Below are 18,316 nucleotides of genomic sequence, written 5' to 3' on the forward strand. Positions count from 1 at the left end.
GCGTTACGTGTTTCGTATTCATTACATTATTGAATACAGAAATTCGCAATCATATCGAAAATGAAAGACAACTATATTAAACATAATTTTATTATAGTTCTCATCTTGTTTATAGTAGAACGCATCGTGTTACTTTCATTAATTGTCTCGAATTTATAGACAATATTTATATATGTGTATGTATGTATGTATATATATATATATATATATATATATGTCGACATCAAATTTACAAACATACAAATATTAATATAAAAAATCATGCACTCGACGATAGTATATCTTAAGGAGAATATCAAATGGGCAGCTCATCGCATCGCACCCAATTTTATATATATATATATATGTATGTTTGTTGTCTGTCTGTCTGTATATATATATATATATATATATATATATTTATATATGTATATATATATTTATATATATATATATATATATTTTATATAAATATAGATATAGCTGCACTTGAATGAGAAACGAGTAGTCAATAATCAAAAAATTACAGACAGTACTATTAGAGGTGGATTAGCCGTAAGAAAAGGCACATACCGCTGATATTAAAAAAGGTATTTAAAAAATCATTTCTCACTCAAGTACCTCTTTACATTTGGCTTCTCGATTCGTTTCACCTGCCATGTTCGATAATTGTTATTGTTCGATCGTGTCTAGTTATTACTCGTGTATGTATAAAAAAGAAAAAAAAATTATACAGAAGAAAAATTCAAAAACGAGAGTGACATACAAAAATGCGGATATACAAAGAAACGACGTGATATTTATTATACTTTGCTGACGATCGAAATATTCGATATTGTAGTATGTATATAAATTATTCTGACATCTATCGATGACGATCTATCTTATCATGGCAAGCAGGTGCGTCTCGATCAAAGCGTTCTTCTTCTTTTCTTTTTTTCTTTCTTTTTTTCTCTCTTTTTACACATACACATATTCTTTTTCTCTTATTTACTTCTTTTCCAAACATTTTTTCTCTCTTCTTACGCTATTGGAGGATCGTCATCGTCATCGTCGTCTCTTGTGACTAGGACGTTGCCGTAACGACGTTGCCGGTATTGTCTAAATCGTTGGAGCCAACTATATCGTCTCGCACCGAAATACAGTACGACGCCGATTAGTATGAGGAAAGTTGGTATCAAAAGACCGGCGGCTACTGAGCTACCTGAAGAAAATATAACATTAGCTAGATATATATATATATAAAGAGGAAGAGAGAGAAAATGTCTGAATCTCGATTAGATAAAAAAAAATTAAAAAATAAAAAAAAATCTTTTCAATTACTACATATAAATAGCTCGATGAGATCTTCACTTTATCGTTACAATCGTGCCGATTAATTACGAAAATGGCCTATGTGAAAAATTTGTAAAAATTGAATTTATTTCTTATTTTCTATTATATCGGTATAGATTATAAGAATACTATTTAATCTACTTCAATGATTTATCGGTTGAATTAATTAAATTAAGGAAATAAAATGTAATAAAAATGAAATATCTTAGGGAGGGTCTTTTAAACATCTTATTTCTTTTTTTTTTTATTAAATAAGAAAGAAAGAAATATAGATCATACCTCCTGAATCCTCTGCGTAATCTGGTCTGAACGTCGTCGAATTGATTAGAATCTGCGATACACTAAGCTTGCACTCATCATCCTTTACGTATTCGTAACCTTGTTCGCAGTCGCACAACGATTCTATCTGATCATTGATCTTTTTCTGGACACATCTTTCATTCTTGGCACAGGATGTCTCCGCGTTCGAGATGTCGCACGTCCTTGATCGCTTGTTGTTGTTACCTGCTAAAGAGAGTCGCCGTCAGTGATGACTTTAAACGGAGAGACAGGTAAAAGCCTTCCATTTCAACTTCACGGAATGGCAAACACATCCATATGGATTTTCTCTCTTTTATCCGTACGCCATTATATACGGTGATACAAATAATTTGTTTCATTCTCCTAATCGTCAATTATTTCGTTTTTAATTACGAATCAATCAAATAACGAACCTGAACAGGATTAAGAAATAAACATATAACTAAAGTTATAGCCAATCAAATTGATAAAAGAATATAAGTCGTTACTATATTCGATTCGACATAGAGGGTCATTTTATATCACGATATCATCATCATCATCATCATCATCATCATCATCATCATCGTTAAGATAGATTCGTATACGTGTATTTCTCACCGCTAGTTACAGCAATAGACGAGAATAGTGGGACAAATTGCGCATTACGTGTCATAGTACGTGTCAATGTACATACATACATAGGCATATCATATTTAAAGTCATACGATGTATAATCATTTTTCTCTAGAACATATTTAAATGTTACGTACGTATTCATTTCACGAGGAAAGGAAAAAGAAGCGTGATCGCAAAAGGTTAATAAATAACTCTCTCTATATTCTTCTGTCTTTTTTTCTTTCTATAAAAATCGCAAAAGATGTAATGAATACAATAAAGAAAATCCACTTGTCATAAAAGAGATTAAAAGAAAGAAAAGTAAAAATGATAAACAAAATTCTCCCAATTATTCTAGAACACAATGAGTTTAGCTACTTGTATGTATTTTCATGAATACATCGACTGAGCTAGGGAATTACAAACGAGATAACGAGCCTTGTAGATAGTAACAATAATAACAATAAGAACACGTCAACCGAAGGAAAGAGCCGTTCTCATCCATCCAGTCAAGCCAGTCGCCGCGAATAAAAGTCTAAACACGAAGAGTAGAGAGCAATTGAAAGCGAGCGGCACAAAACTCTTTTTCTAGTTAATTTATCCGAGAGGAGGAGCCGGAGGTCAATCGACTTGATACGTATCGTTGTGACGAAGATAAAAAGAAAAAGAGAATAAAGAAAGAAAGAGAGAGAGAGAGAATGAGGGGAAGAAACTTTACGAGGATAAAAAGAGAAAAATAAGGATAAAAATCATTGAAAGACATCGTCTTTTTATTTTTAACAAACCGGTATCTATATATAATATAGTGTAATCTATACATAAATACACACATACATACATATATATATATATATTTATACATATGTATATATATATTTATATCTTACATCTTTTTGTTATATTTTAGAATTTGGATCAAAAATAATAAAAGACAAAGTTTTAAATAAATCTTTATATTTCTTTTTACTCTTTTAAATTGTTCACAATAGAAATTTGAAAAAAGAAAAAGGAAATGTTAAATTGAAAGGAACGCGATTTTCGGGATTCGTAATTATTTATATATTAAATTTTGTTTTGTTGTAATTTAGAATTTCTATCAAATGTAACGGATACAGGATGTTTCTTCGAAATAAATCTTTATATTTTCTTTTTGCTCTTTTAAGTTGTACGTAATAGTAATGTAAAAAAAAAAAAGAACGGAAAATGAACAAAAGAAAATTCTTTTAAATTATAAAATACGCGATTGCCGTGAAATCTTGTTAATTATTTGTAACGTTAAAACTTAAAAATGAAAGACGTCGTTAATTATACAAGTCAACTATCAAATAGCGCTACGTTTGTTAAACTGCAACGGTTTGCGACGTGTTAAGGAGTAATAACACTTAAAATTCGACGCGTCACGAGCGATATTCAAATGCCAGGCCGGAAACACGAACGTGATTAAGCGCATGGACTTTAATCCTATCGTTACGACGTTGACTAAGGCCATCGAATGAACGAACTATAAGAATGAGATAAAGAGAAATTGAAAGAGAGAGGAAGAGAAGTCTTAATAGGCCCAAGAAGAGAGAAGAGAGAGAAACAGAAAAAAAAAAAGAATGGCACAAAATTATTTCGTAGAAAATTTTTTCTTATTATAGTTTTATGTTAACGAAGAGGAACTACGAAGGAGTGCTCAAGGACGAGCATGCATGCCATTTAACGAGGGTTAAAATCAAGAAACGGAAGCATCGTTGTCGGTCACGGCACGCGATTGAGAGACGATTAAAACGTGAATTTCTCAGTAAAATGAGAATTCTCATGAAAACCAGGAAACCAGGAGATATATATATATTATTGTAATTATATTAATGTATTAAATATTATTATAAATATTTGATAAATTATTGTAGATATATATATATAGTGTGGGTGTGTAATTACAATAATTTATCGTCCATCAAAAGTCCGAGATATCAGTCGATCGTATCTCAATTGTAACAACAAATTCATTATATTAAATTATGCCATAAAGATACGGGAATTACCCAATGTTATTTTAATGCGCACGCGAATAAGTAATCTATCTTTTCTAATAAACATTTAAAATCTTTTAAAGTGACAATTTAAAATATCCGATATAACGTAAATATAGGTGATACCATTTCTAAGAATTTAAACGTAACAAGATTAATATCGTTAGTGTAACGATCCTTTTTATTGTAATCATTTATTTATTTTATTTTCTTCATTAACAACATAGACAAGGACACGAGAAACTGCTCGATATTTTCGTTAGACTCAATCGAAACGAACCGTGGCGAAGGCGAGATTGGCTGAATCAGTTAATTGAGACGAATTCGTTTTATCAAGTGAAGTACGGTGATGGGGGAATGGGGAAGGAGAGGGTTAAATATCGCCGAAGCTGAGTCAAGCAAATTAAGGGAGTTACTTTTGATTTAAATGATGTCATATTAATTCGATCAAAAGAACGATCGACATGACATCGTAATATCGATCTTTAAATCGATACGTTTTTTTTTAAATCTCTCTCGAACTCTTTAAATATACTATCTTTATTCTTAGATAGATTAATCTTAAATTAATTTCTTCCCTAAGGCCATTTGTCGAATTATATCAATAAATATAAAGATACATTATGATAATGTTATTCGAGTTTTATTATAAAAGTAAATAAAAAATCTATTCGCAAACAATTTTGTTATTGTTGTATATATCATTCATAAAACATATTTTCTTTTTTTTTTTTTCATAGTTTGCGCATCACTGATCTTCTTATTACACATCAACACGATGTAAACTTCGAACAAAGAATCTATAAAAAAAAATTCTTTCTCTCTTTTCATCTCAGAAAATATATTTCGATTACACTTTGAAACCTGCGAAACATATATATATATATATATATATATATATATATATATATATATTTAAAAAAAATATAAATTGGGGAAAAAGAAATCCATTATTTTATTTTTTTTTTATTTGACCCAAATCGGACAATCCGAAACATGTTAAATAAAGTCTTGAAGTTTACGCAAAAATAATGGATTTCTTTTTCCCCAACCTAATATATATATTTATTTATATATATATTAAACATATTAAACACATATATATATATATATATTTATATATATATATATATATAATATGCAAGTACATATGATCAAAAGATAAAAATGTACAGTCATGCAATAGCATCATCAACGTTGATCAAAGTTCTCCGGTAGAAAAAAAAAAGAAAAGAAATATCTATGTGTCGTGTAATAATGACGAAAGGATTATTAAAAATAATGAATGTGATAGTAACTTCAAAGAAACACGTTTGTGTGAAAGTTTAACAATGTTTTCTAAACTATGACTTTACCACGTTAGAGAGAATGAGAAATGAATAAATTATCAAGGTTAATTTAATATAATTATACGTTAGAGCGTCGATTAAAATGTTTGGAATAATGAACGAGACAAAATGTTTCCTATAAAAATGAAGTAATAAATAATGTGCGATAAAAAAGAGTAGATACGTTCATGAATTTATGATACATATATTTTTATCGTGAGAAAATAAAACATAGCAAAAGTTAATTGATATTAATTGTATCGATATAATACATTGAAACATTTTCGAATACGATACGGGCCGTTTTTATTTCTTACGTGTAATTTTCGTATTATCAATTTATTCATTTAATGTGAAAGAATATAATCTAACTGTGTGAATCTTGTGAAGTTCTTAGTAAACTTGGATAAAAAAAAAAAAAGACGAAGTATAGATCCTAGGGAAAATCCAGTCATTATGTAGTAAAACAGAAATTCGTCGAGGTCAGTAAATTAATTTTCAAACAAAGAGTTGAAAAGATAAAGTATATTTACTTTAACAAGTATGAAGGTTTTTCTTTCTTTCTTTTTTTTTTTTTTTTTTTTTTTTTTTAATGCAGACATCGCATAACTTACGATATTAAATAACTTGGAGAAATAGAAGCATTCAAAAACTACTCTTCAACAAAACTCTCTCTTAAACTCACTCTCAACAAAATCTGCTTAATATTGAATAGTTCGTAATTATATATATATATATATATATATAGACGTCTATATTCTTGTATATTATTGACGAAAGTATAAAAAGTTACAAAAATAAAAAATTTCAACGATAATGTAGCGAAAGAATACCCATTTATCACGAACAAAGTTTTTCACGAAAAAACAGGAAGCCAATCGAGAATTCCTCTTATTTCTAATGCAATGAATAGAAATTGTTTCTTATACGATAGAAGCTTCATTATTCGAGTTGCCATTATCAGAACGTTCTAGCATCCAATCGTTTTATCATCAGAAACTATTTCTTTTATCATGGAACATCAAATTTTCTTTCCCGTCTGATCAAAGATTTTTTTTAATCAAGATCAAAAATATTCTATTCCAAATAATTTCATATAAAATCATCGATCTATGATTAGACGATCTTAAATTTTAAGAAAATTTAATTCTTATAAGAAATTCAATTTTATGTAATTTGATGTATAAAAGGATTAACGCGATTTTACATAAAATATATGTATGTATGTATGTATGTATGTATGTATGTATGTATGTATGTATGTATGTATATATGTATGTATGTATGTGTGTCCTTATTATTAGTTTGAATAATAATAAGATTTTCTATTTCCTTCATCAAATAGAAAAAAGTAACGCTATATTTAGTTATTAACAAAGTATCGAACGATCCAAGTCGCTAATAAAATTATTATCATCGTGATATGTATGTAGATAAACAATTTTCATTACTCTGGGGAACTTGTTCTCTCAGATAAACGAACATATTAAATTTGTCCAGTGTAATGAAAGTATTGTATATTAAATAAACATCTCGCAAATAGTAATTAATTAAATGTTGTAAAGTAATAAGCTAACCGATCTATTATTAAATGTATATAATTATTTTTATTTGGATTTTCCACGTTTACATAATTTTCTGTGAAAATGTGCTTTTATTATTCCTTAATAGAACAAAATAATAAACGATTTATGATGAAATATCGTTTCTTCACAATTACAGGTGTTTATATATAATAATGATAATAGAGGAAGAACGTTTGATCGGACGAAAACATATAAGTAAATGTTTACACACAGAACAAATATATATATATATATATATATATATATATATATATATATTGTATATTGTATGTATTATCATATCGGGTCATTTATTATCGATGAGCTAGCATCGTCCTTGCGAAAGCGAGCACATTGTTATCGCTATCAACTTCCTTTATTCCCTGTTAGAAATTTCTATATGTATATGTAAATAAACAATTCGCTTGAAAGACGTCTATTAAAAAAAAAATAGGTAATAAAAAATTAAGTAAAAACTTTGAGAAATCTAATTGAAAGTTATTTTCAATCAATATTATTCAAAGAGAAATATAGAAACATTTCAAAACAAATTAAATGAAAACATTCACGAACTTTTATAATTGAGAATTCATCGAGAATAATCATGAAAATGAGATGAATAAAAAATCTGAACGAATAAAATTACTTATTTTATTATTTATTATTCATTTTTTGTTGCATCAATTTATGCTATATAATAATGTTGAATCAAAAAAAAAAAAAAAAAAAGGAAATAGCAACAAAATTTATATATATATTTTTTTTATTATATATATATATATATTATATTATTTATTGTATTTATTTTTTCGTATATATATTTTTCTTATTTAACTTATTAACTTTCTTATTTAACTTTATTCAACTTTTTTTTTTATAACAAATTCTACAGGTTTAATGAAATTCTAATCGTCGAAATGTTAAAAAAAAGAACTTTTTCAATTATTCATATTCTTAACGCTGTGCAGCGAAAAATAATAAATTTTTATTATCGAACGAAATATGAAATGCTATCAAATTGATAAAAAGTATAAAATATGAAATTATATCACGTATATTCCCATCCAAAGCGTAGCATCTCTAACGGATAGCATTTTTACAGCTGACTTTAATGACAAAATGTTAAAATCATGTTGCTGAGTAAGCTTACTCAGCGACATAATTCTAACATTTCGTTAACTCGCAAAGATTCTGAATGAACGATGAGCGCGGTAAGTTGGAAAAATAGTCAATTTTCGATTAGCAACCGAAAGAATCGGTCTCGAAGAAGAAGAAAAAGAAACCAAAGAACGAGCATTATACTTAATTGTAGCTTTGTATAATTGTCTAATTTTAATAAATCTATATATATTTATACACACAAACACACACACACACACACGCACACACACATACACACAAAGCCTCGTAATTCCCGAGTTGGAAATTTACTCAATCTTGGCTAAAATATCCCCTCGCAATGACAGGACGATTTTCATTGGTGAAACATTACGAGGAAAAAAAAGAAGAAATTAAAAAGACTTATCGTATAATTTATCAATGTATAACGAAGAAACGAATGTAAGTAGCTTCAAGTAACCTACGTATCGATTTCTTTAGATTACAGAGTTTAGCTTGAAGCGAGTTTCGTTCGATCCGGCTTTTGAAGACCTTGACTCGTACATACAAGAAGACATAGCCGCTACTTGAAACTCGATCGAGTATCTTCGAAGGATACGATTTATAGTTACATAAACGAACGCATTGGACAGAAGTTGAAATAATTACTTTAGTTTCATTACAACTACTACCCACGCTAAGTGTATCCAACCGGAAATAAGAACGTCGTTGAAGAAGATAATCTAAAATGTATGTATTCGATAGGCACAGTTAGAAATAAAATATTCAACGATTTTAGTTGATTAAACGAAATGTACGAGTATAAATGTGATTATGACATTATCCGATGATCGATATTTGTATCGCATGATACATTTTTATAATAATATTGTATTTTATTAATGCGTGGAAGAAATTAAGTTGTACGTTTAAATTTTCTTTCTAATTTTATATATATATATATATATATATATATAAGGATAGTTTTTAATATGAAAATTCATTTATTTATTTCTTTTTTGCAAGAATTTAGACTCTTATTGTTCTGATATCTCGCGTTTTTTTTTTTTTAATAACGTCCAGAGAACGATGTGATATATTATATATTATATAAATTATACAATATAAATATATAAATATAATATATATATATTAATATAAATATATATTATATTAATATACATTATGTAAATAATATAAATATATATATTATTAATATAAATTATATAAATAATAGAAATTAATATATATATATAAAAATATACATTTTGTATATCCAAAGTCAAAGGTATAAACTTGAGAGACAAGTCATTCCTCTTGTTTGCTCCGCGAGCAACGCCTTTCAAGTTTCCATGCGGTCCCTTACGTAAGTCGAGATATTATTACAGCCGTCAATTCGCAAAAGGAACACCGGCGAAAGTTAGCAGAATTTATCTTCCTCTTCTTCCACTTTCGTAAGAAGCATTCTCGCAAATGAAAGAGATCCTTTTGTAATAAAAAAGAAATAAGAAGATGGACGCGTGGCGCCAGCGACACAAACTTCGGCTTAACGATGTTGGCCAAGGCAGAAGCCAAAAAACAGAAAAAGAAAAATAAAAGAAAAAAAAGGTAAGAAAATAAAGATAAAAAAAAAACAGAAAAATAGAAGGCAAATTCATGAAGACGAAAGACAAAGTAAGCAGAATAATGATCGAATATTCTAGCTTTTTTTCTCTTTCTTTTCTCTTTTTTTTTCTTTTTTTATCAAAACGAACTAAATTTATCAGAACAAATTCACAAAATCGAAGAAGTAAAGTCAATAATTTACTTTTTATATTCAAATAAGAGGAATATGCATAATACTGTACACATTTATATACACAACGTAAGTATACAAATTTTTGTCTTTTTTATCGAAAATAATCAACATTATTCGAAATATTAAACAATATTTTTAATCGATGGAAGGTATAGGGAACATCACAATTTTTCCCTTGAACACAATTTTCGCATAAGCGAAACTTTCCGTGAAGTATTATATCGCAGGCGATAATCGATTTTACCATTCTCACTGAATATTCAAAAGTAGAAAATAACGTTAACCTTACAAAAAATTCATAAAAACCGGACTGATCGTATATACGCGGGAGTTTATGTGTATGCACGCGACGAGGTATATATCTGTTATTATAATTATGAAATACATGCGACAACGACATTAAAACTAACCGGTCTTTTTCTTCGCGTTTGACGAAAAATCGAAATATTTATTTTATATCGCGAACGAAAGAAATGTTATACGTTTGAGAAAGAAAGAAAAAAATTCGCTATGGACACGAATTATGCGATAACAAAGCTTGCAAAAAAAGATATTTCTAATCAGTATATTTTCAGATAACAGATAATACGAGATAAGAAAGAAAAAACAAAGATCGATAAACAGATATTACTTATAATCATTATCTAATTTCCTAAGTAAACAAGAAAGGAAAAATGAATGTTCGAAATCAATTATCGTGTTTTGATATAGTATCGTCAACGAACAAACAAACGATAGAAAAAAAGAGAGAGAGAGAGAGAGAGAGAGAGAGATAGAATTGAGAGAAAGAAGTTGTCGTTAAATATTGTAACCACATATTAATATTACGTTTGATAACTATATCTATTTTAAGTAGCTTGATCTATGAATTTTTTTTTTCGATATGAACATTGATGCAGTGATCATCGTCAATGTTTCTCGGTAACCTTTGTAGGAACATTTATAATTTATATTTCCGAAAATCCTGTATTGTTCATAAACACTATCTAATCATCAGATTTGTACGCGTGGTGAAATGAATATTTGCGATATAAAATCTAGTTCAGGAAAATGAGATGATTTTGTCTCGTTGCGAGTACATTGTCATTGAACGTTGAAAAAGTGTGGACATGTTCACGATTTAAAGATTAAATGCAATATTTACACGTCATTACGATATCCAAATTAAATTATTGATGTTCTTGAGTAAATTTTTTTTTTGAAATCATTTTTAATACCATTAATCGATCACAAATTTCTGTATGAAAAGCCGAATGGATTGTTTGAAAATTTCTTATGTATTTCTCGCTTGATAAGCGCTGTTATTGGCATTGAAATTTGTATAAGGTATGTTTAGTTCAGTTGAACTCAGTAAAGTTCTAACAGACATCTCATTACTTGTAGATGCGTTGACTGCATTGTCAACATCATCGATCATCGATAATTGAGCAGTTGGTACTGTTGATATTAACGCAACTCCATTTTTTAACTCGCTTTTTGGCGACCTCGATATTTCCTTCGACGCTCTAGGATACACTTTTTAATTTAAAATACACTAGGGAGTTTTCCTTTTTGTTTTTTTTTTTTTTTTTCTTTTCGATGGAGGGAATTTTTAAAATGTCTTTCATGCTATCTTTCACAGAATCCTTTTATGCGCTCTGTATATTTTTTTTTTCAACATTGTTTTAATTCTATCAATTAATTACACTTGAAATTAATAAATCGTAAAAAATAAATTACACAATAATAATTATAACAAGAACTGTATAATGCGTTATTAAACAAAGTATACGAGAAAGAAATACGTGTAAACTCAATTTACTAACTGTCTCTGACACAGTAGAAACGAATTTAGAACAAAACGAAAATGTGAAACGTTCTTGCCCTCGCTTTACTAAGACGATGATGATTAACGGAAGGATAAAGGGTAGGTAAACAACTTCTGTTTTTAAACGCTCATTATCACTGGTAAACGCCGTATGAGACGAAATTGTGAAACTAAGGGTATTCACTATACCGAATAGTGGAACTTCTCTCCCTGTTTCACTTTTCGTCTCACTCCAATTCCTAATAGTTACAACTCTCACTACTGTTTTCTAAGAAGTTTTATTACAAAAAGATCGAAAAAGATAGATATTATTTACTATCATTATTTGAATTTCGTAGGAAGGAAGAAGGAAAAAAAATGTATGTTCGAAATCAATTATCGCGTTCGTCAACGAACGAACGAACGAACGAACGAACGAACGAACGAACGAACGAACGAACGAACGAATGAACGAACGAACGAACGAACGAACGGTGAAAAATTTCGCAATAACGCAAAGAGAGAGAGAAAGAGAAAGAGAAAGAGAGAACAAAAAAATAATGTCCGGAATCAATTATAGCATTTCGTCAAGGAACAAACGAATGGTAAAAAATTTTGCAAGCACAGATAAGAGAGAAAACAAAACAAGAAATTGATTAATGTTCACATATATTTTACGATGATTATTTGAAATTTGTAAGGAAAAAAATAAAAGTGTAAAAAAAAGAAAAGAGTAAAAGAAAGAAATGAATGTTTGAAATCAATTATAGCACTTCGTCAACGAACGAACAGTGAAAGATCTTGCAGCGACGCAGATAGAATGAAAAAATGATCGATAAGCAGATATTTCTTACAATAATTATTTCTATTTCATAATAAGAAAAAAAAAAGAAAAGAAAAGAAAAAATGGACGTTCGAAATCAATTATCTGGGTCCATCAACTGAACAAACAAACAAACGGAAAGATCGTACAGTAGCTGAAAAGAGAAAAAAAAGTCGATATGCAGATATTGTTTACGACCATTATTTGAATTTCGTAATAAGGAAAAAAGAAAAAAAAATGTTCCAAATCAATTTTCGTGTTTTGTCAACGAACGAACGCAGAGAGAGAGAGAGAGAGAGAGAGAGAGAGAGAGAGAACAAAAGAAAAAAAGATCAATATTCAGATGTTGTTTACGATCATTATTTGAATTTCACGTTTGGTCAACGAAGTAACGAACTAACGAACAAACGGTGAAAGATTTTACAGCGATGAAGATAAAAGAAAACAAAAATAAAAAAAAATCATTTGAATTTCGAAATAAGAAAAAAAAAAAAAACAAACAAAGAAAAAATGAACATCCGAAATTAATTTTCACGTTTCATCAAATCAAATGAACATACATACGGTGAAAGATCATGCAACAACAACATATATAAAAAAATGAATAAAAAATAAAGATCGATGTTCATATATAGTTTACGATCATTCGTTGAATTTCGAAGAAAGGAAGGAAGGAAGGAAGGAAGGAAAAAATAAATGTTCGAAATCAATTGTCGCGTTTATCAACGAACAAATGAACGAATGAACGAACGAAGAAAGACCTCGCGGCGACGCAGAAATGAGAGAGAAAAGAGAAAAAAAAAAAAAAGAAAAAAAAAAAGAAACGAGACTAGCCGATTGGCCGGAGATTGATCGACAAATGGAGTGAGCAAACGTCATCATATACTTACATACATATATATTTATACATATATGTACACAAACGTACACATTACATATATATATACACATACATATATACATACATCATACGTATATATACATACGTATATACCAAGAGTATACGAGAACGATGATAAGAGTAGAAATCCCGTGCTCGTTTCAATAGTGGAAGAAAGAAGAGCACGAAAATAGCTTTTGGACGACTTGCGTTTCGAGGCGACAACGAACAGCGAACACGTAGCATAGTATAGACGGTTCCAAAATCTTGAAAGAGCGTAAGCGAGGGATTAACGAGTGCAAGAGAGAAAGGAAGATAAAAATGGGAGTAAGAGATAGAGATAGAGGGAGAGAGAGAGAGAGAGAGAGAGAGAGAGAATAAAGGGAGAAAAGATCAGTCAGGCAGAAAAGGAGGCAGAATGTACGAACGAACGAACGAACGAACAAACGAATGAACGAACGAATGAGTAAAGAATAGAAAGAGAAAAGAGAAAAACAGTTAGTAAAAGCGAGCGTAAAAGAGTGAGAAAGAAATATAGAGATAGATAGATAGAGAGAGAGAGAGAGAGAGAAAGAGAAAGAGAGAAAGAGTGAGAGAGAGAAAAAGAAAGAGAGTTAGTTTGTAAAAGCGAGCGTAAGAGAGTGAGAAAGAGAGATAGAAAAAGAAAGAAAGAGAGAGAGGGCGGAAGAAGACCATTGCGAGTCCACATTGGGGTGACCCTAGCGGCGATGTTCGGCCGGACGAAGTTAATTCGTGGCCCCGTCGGTCGTCGAGCGGTAGTAGTGAGATTCGATTTTATCTCATAGAGAAATAGAAGAAGAGAGAAATATTTATTCGTTACTTAATTTTTGTTTTTGCTTTTTCTTTTCTTTTTTTTTTTTTCTTTTTTTTTATTTCTTCCTCCCCCTTTTTTCGTAATCTTTTCTCTTTTCTTTTTTTTTTTTTTTTTTGGTTTTATTTATGTTTTTTCCTTTCTTTTTTTTTTTTTTTTTTTCCTTTTTTCTTTTTTTTTTTTTTCCTTACCTGGCAAAGCGTAGGCAGCCGCAGAAAGAGAGAGCAGGGCCACGACGACGAGGAGGCGGCGTAACGCGACGCTTCGTCCCCTTCGCATTTTTCGACTTCCCAAGCGGAACACCACCGTTTCGTCGTTTTTCGTCCCTTTTCTTGCTTATTTACTTCTACTTTTTCTTCACTGTGTGTTTGCGTATATCTCCTCTCCTCTACTCAATCTCACTCTTTCTCTCTCTCTTTCTCTCTCTCTCTCTCTCTCTCGTATGTGTGTATGTGTAAAAGTGCGTGGGTTTTTCTGTATTTTGTTTTTTCCTCTTCTTTTTCTTTTCCCCTTCCCAATCACTGTTACAACACAACGTAGATCGAAGTTACGAATATCTTTTAATTCGCATAATAAACAATAAAAGAAAGGAAAAGAGAATGATTCCTCTCAAACGAGGAAGAAACTCCACTAGCGAGATACGCGCACAACTCGGATTTTTTCCCCCCTCTCTCTCTCTCTCTCTCACTCTCTCTCTTTCTCTCTTTCTCTCTTTCTCTTTTCTACTCTTCTCTTCTCACTCTTTCTCTCTCTCTTACTTTTATTATTCTCTTATTTATCGACGTACGCGCACTTCTCTCGTTCCCCTTTGGCTACGTCGCGAAACGACGACGCGAAACTGAGATACATATGTATATATGTATGTATGTATGTATGTATGTATGTATATATATATATATATATACACGCACGTATTTACCTCGAGTACGCGCGGCTAACTAAACTCGACCACGCGTGCGGGACGAACTGACGAGCGACGTAGAACGGAGAGAGGGAGAAAGAGAAAGAGAGTGGGAGGGAGAGAGAGAGAGAGAGAGAGTAAAACGAGCGCAGATATATAAAGAGGAAAAGAGAGAATGAAAGTCAGAGTGAGAGAGAGAGACAGAAAAAGAGAGAAACGAATTGGAAGGAGGAAGAAAGAGAGATAGTATGCTATATACGATCACTCTTACGAGCTTAAGTCGAACACGCGTCGACCGGCTCGTCAATGTACACAGCCGGTCGGCACTATCCTTTGACAGATAAATGCTAACTCGCGTCGCGTAACGCTCAAGAGCATCTGTTATTAAGCGACCATTTGCAATAATCGAAGTGATTTGAGCTCTTCGAGAGATCGTCCTCGTCTGATATGCTCTCGAATTCAGAAAACAGAAAGAAAGGGAAAGAGATATCGACGATTATCGATAGTCATCGTCGATTATCGATTCTCGTAGTTACGCGCGCCCTCAGAATTTGGCGCCATTTTTAAACGTAATACTCGTCGATCATTGTAAATAATCCAAAGTTTTGTCTGACGTTTCTAAGGAAATTTTTCTAACGTTTTGTTCTATTCTGCTTTTTTATGATAAATTGATTAATTAATGACTGTTTTTTGATACTGATATTTGTATAGTATATATTTTATTACTTTGTGTTGTACTCAATTACGTATTTCATGGATTTATGAGAATATGTATTAGTATTTGACAAAATATTCTAACGAGAAATATTCTAACTTTATCAATCATCGTGAAACGTATAAATACTGAATATAATAGAGAATATTCGATGATGTCGATTCGATTGATAGAATTTTTAAATACAAAAAAAATCAGATATTTTGTCGAAGTAAATCTTCGAACGTTTTTATTTTTAACTTTGTAAAAAATAAAATTATTACAATTGTTAAATTAAAAATATTATATAAGCGTAGGTAGTAACATGGCATCAACTGCGCCACATGCGAAAAATGTTGCAATCCGAGATAAAATTAAAGCTAGTTCATAGTTATCTTGTTACACGGTAGATAACGCCAGCATTAACTGTGACGGAAATCGATTACATTCTATGGTATTTTTAAAATATTATTTCCTCTATCTTTCTATATATATCTCTCTCTTTCTCTCTTATACTTTCTCTTATCGGAATAAAAAAGATCGGCACAACGTATGAATTAAATCGAAAATGTGCTGTTCCCTTTATAAAATAAATTTCCTTTCCTCAGGGACGCATCTCTACGAAATTGCCGCGCTTTTAAAATTAGCGATTTTGAAAATCCGCATACTTCACTAAAGAACATAGCTGCGAGCGATGACAGCGGCACGTGTCATGGCGAGTAGTAGAGCATTGACATAAGAATAGACAAATCGAGTCGTCAGAAATAATCGTTGAGTATTAACGAAAAAATTGAGCGAATTATAGAAAATGAAGGAGGAAACAATGCTTAGTTTAAAGTGGCACAGTTTTCACTCTCACTTGGCAGTTTCTTTAGATACGTGCTATGAGAAGCAACAGTTTGTGGATCTTTCCTTGGTGTGTAAAGACGGAACAATATTAAAGTGTCATAAGATGGTATTAGCAAATTCAAGTCCTTTCTTTCGACGTTTACTCGTTGCTAACGATCATCCTCATCCAATGATCATACTACATGATATCGAGGCAGATGATCTTAAAACTATTGTCAATTTCATGTATTGCGGAGAGATAAAGGTAGTTAAAAGTGAGGTTAGGAGGTTGCTAAAGTTAGCAGAAATCTTAGAAGTTACTGGTTTGCGACATATTCAGAGATCAATTTTAACGGGAGAACATTACAATACGTCTCAAGAAGTTCCTAAAAAAACAGCTACTATGAACCCTTCTAAGATAGAAGACAGCAGGAATTCTAATAAAAGCGGTCCAAATTCTGACTTCAGGTCAAAAGTTCAAAATAAGAATGCATCTCAGTCTGCTACATTTGTTTCTTCCTCTCATTCTCATAGTAGTACACTTAAAACTTCACAGGATAATGTCAAAAGAAACGAGGACGGTAACATTACTGCTTCGAATCAACGATTTGAAAGTAATAGATCTAACATTAATATAATAGACATTAATGATATACCAAGTACAAGCAAAGGTTTACAAACACCAGTAACTTCAAAAAGAAAAGTATCTGATGATTCTGTTATTAGCTGGCAAAAGATTTTATCTACTATATCAAAGGACAAACAATTACCATTAAAAAGATTATGTATCATGGATGAAGTGGAAATTACTCCTGGTAAACCTTCCTCATCCAAATCTGATGCTAAAAGAGATGAGCCGTTGGACAGGAGGAAATCAATAGATACTATCCATAATAGTACTTCTATGAAATGTGCAGTTTTTATAAAAGATGAGGTAGACGTCTCATCAGAGTTAGAAGAAAATGCAGATATGGATCCTCTTGAAATTGAAGAACTTGAAAGTGAAAATACAGAGAATGTTGTAACACCTAAACGAACGTTCCGTTTGTGGAACGTTGATCGGACTTATAATACACGTAGAATGCTAGATTTTCCACCAAAGAAAGGCTCTAACAGTTAATATGCGGGGCATTGAATTTTGTTCTATTGAGAGTGATGCTTCTTTAGATAATACAATCTTGTGATTGTAAATTTCTTTAGAGGGATAAATCTTGTTAAAAACTCATCCTCGTTGTGTGATTATAAATAAGGACTAACATTTCCACTTCGTCGCTGTTTTGTTACATTATCTTACTCCCTTCCTAATAAACCAATACATATGGTAGTTTGTTTCTTTTGTTACCCCAGCAAAATCTTTATTAAGCTTTACTATTGATTTATAATTTATGATCATATCCAATTCTAATATAAATAATAAGAAGTATTCTAATCACAGATTTTATAAATTAAAATTCCTCATATAAAATATTATCTCTAAGAATGAAAAGTTACTGAAATGTTGTGTTACCATAGAAACTGTTTCTGTGCTGAACCATAATATATCGCACTAATAGTATA

At 30.6% G+C, this 18,316-nt stretch overlaps 2 protein-coding genes across 4 annotated transcripts; one reads left to right on the forward strand and one right to left on the reverse strand.

The window, feature by feature from the left end:
- Positions 1–954: 954 nt before the first annotated feature.
- LOC124951308 lies at positions 955–15,088 on the reverse strand. Of its 3 annotated transcripts, none has more exons than XM_047499531.1 (3): positions 14,528–15,088; positions 1,594–1,818; positions 955–1,183 (listed from the first exon to the last, which is right to left on the reverse strand). In XM_047499531.1, the coding sequence occupies exons 1-3, from the start codon at positions 14,613–14,615 to the stop codon at positions 1,002–1,004; spliced, it is 495 nt and encodes a 164-aa protein (XP_047355487.1). In that variant the 5' UTR covers positions 14,616–15,088; the 3' UTR covers positions 955–1,001. The 3 variants fall into 3 exon arrangements, with proteins under 3 accessions (XP_047355487.1, XP_047355485.1, XP_047355488.1); XM_047499529.1 differs by having other exon boundaries at positions 1,594–1,821; XM_047499532.1 differs by lacking the exon at positions 14,528–15,088 and adding an exon at positions 2,215–2,284.
- Positions 15,089–16,289: 1,201 nt separating this feature from the next.
- Positions 16,290–18,228, forward strand: LOC124951306 (protein abrupt-like). Its single transcript, XM_047499526.1, has one exon. The coding sequence runs from the start codon at positions 16,740–16,742 to the stop codon at positions 17,877–17,879; it is 1,140 nt and encodes a 379-aa protein (XP_047355482.1). The 5' UTR covers positions 16,290–16,739; the 3' UTR covers positions 17,880–18,228.
- Positions 18,229–18,316: the final 88 nt, after the last annotated feature.

Source organism: Vespa velutina, chromosome 8, assembly GCF_912470025.1.
Source record: "Vespa velutina chromosome 8, iVesVel2.1, whole genome shotgun sequence".
NCBI lineage: Eukaryota > Metazoa > Arthropoda > Insecta > Hymenoptera > Vespidae > Vespa > Vespa velutina.

Excerpts from the sequence above, each read along its gene's own strand:
- LOC124951308 (XM_047499529.1), bottom strand. The coding sequence starts at position 14,615 with ATGCGAAGGGGACGAAGCGTCGCGTTACGCCGCCTCCTCGTCGTCGTG. Across the intron at positions 1,822-14,527 it reads GGCTGCCTACGCTTTGCCAG|CAGGTAACAACAACAAGCGA; the intron begins GTAAGGAAAAAA and ends GACTCTCTTTAG. Across the intron at positions 1,184-1,593 it reads TTACGCAGAGGATTCAGGAG|GTAGCTCAGTAGCCGCCGGT; the intron begins GTATGATCTATA and ends TATTTTCTTCAG.
- LOC124951306 (XM_047499526.1), top strand. The coding sequence starts at position 16,740 with ATGAAGGAGGAAACAATGCTTAGTTTAAAGTGGCACAGTTTTCACTCT.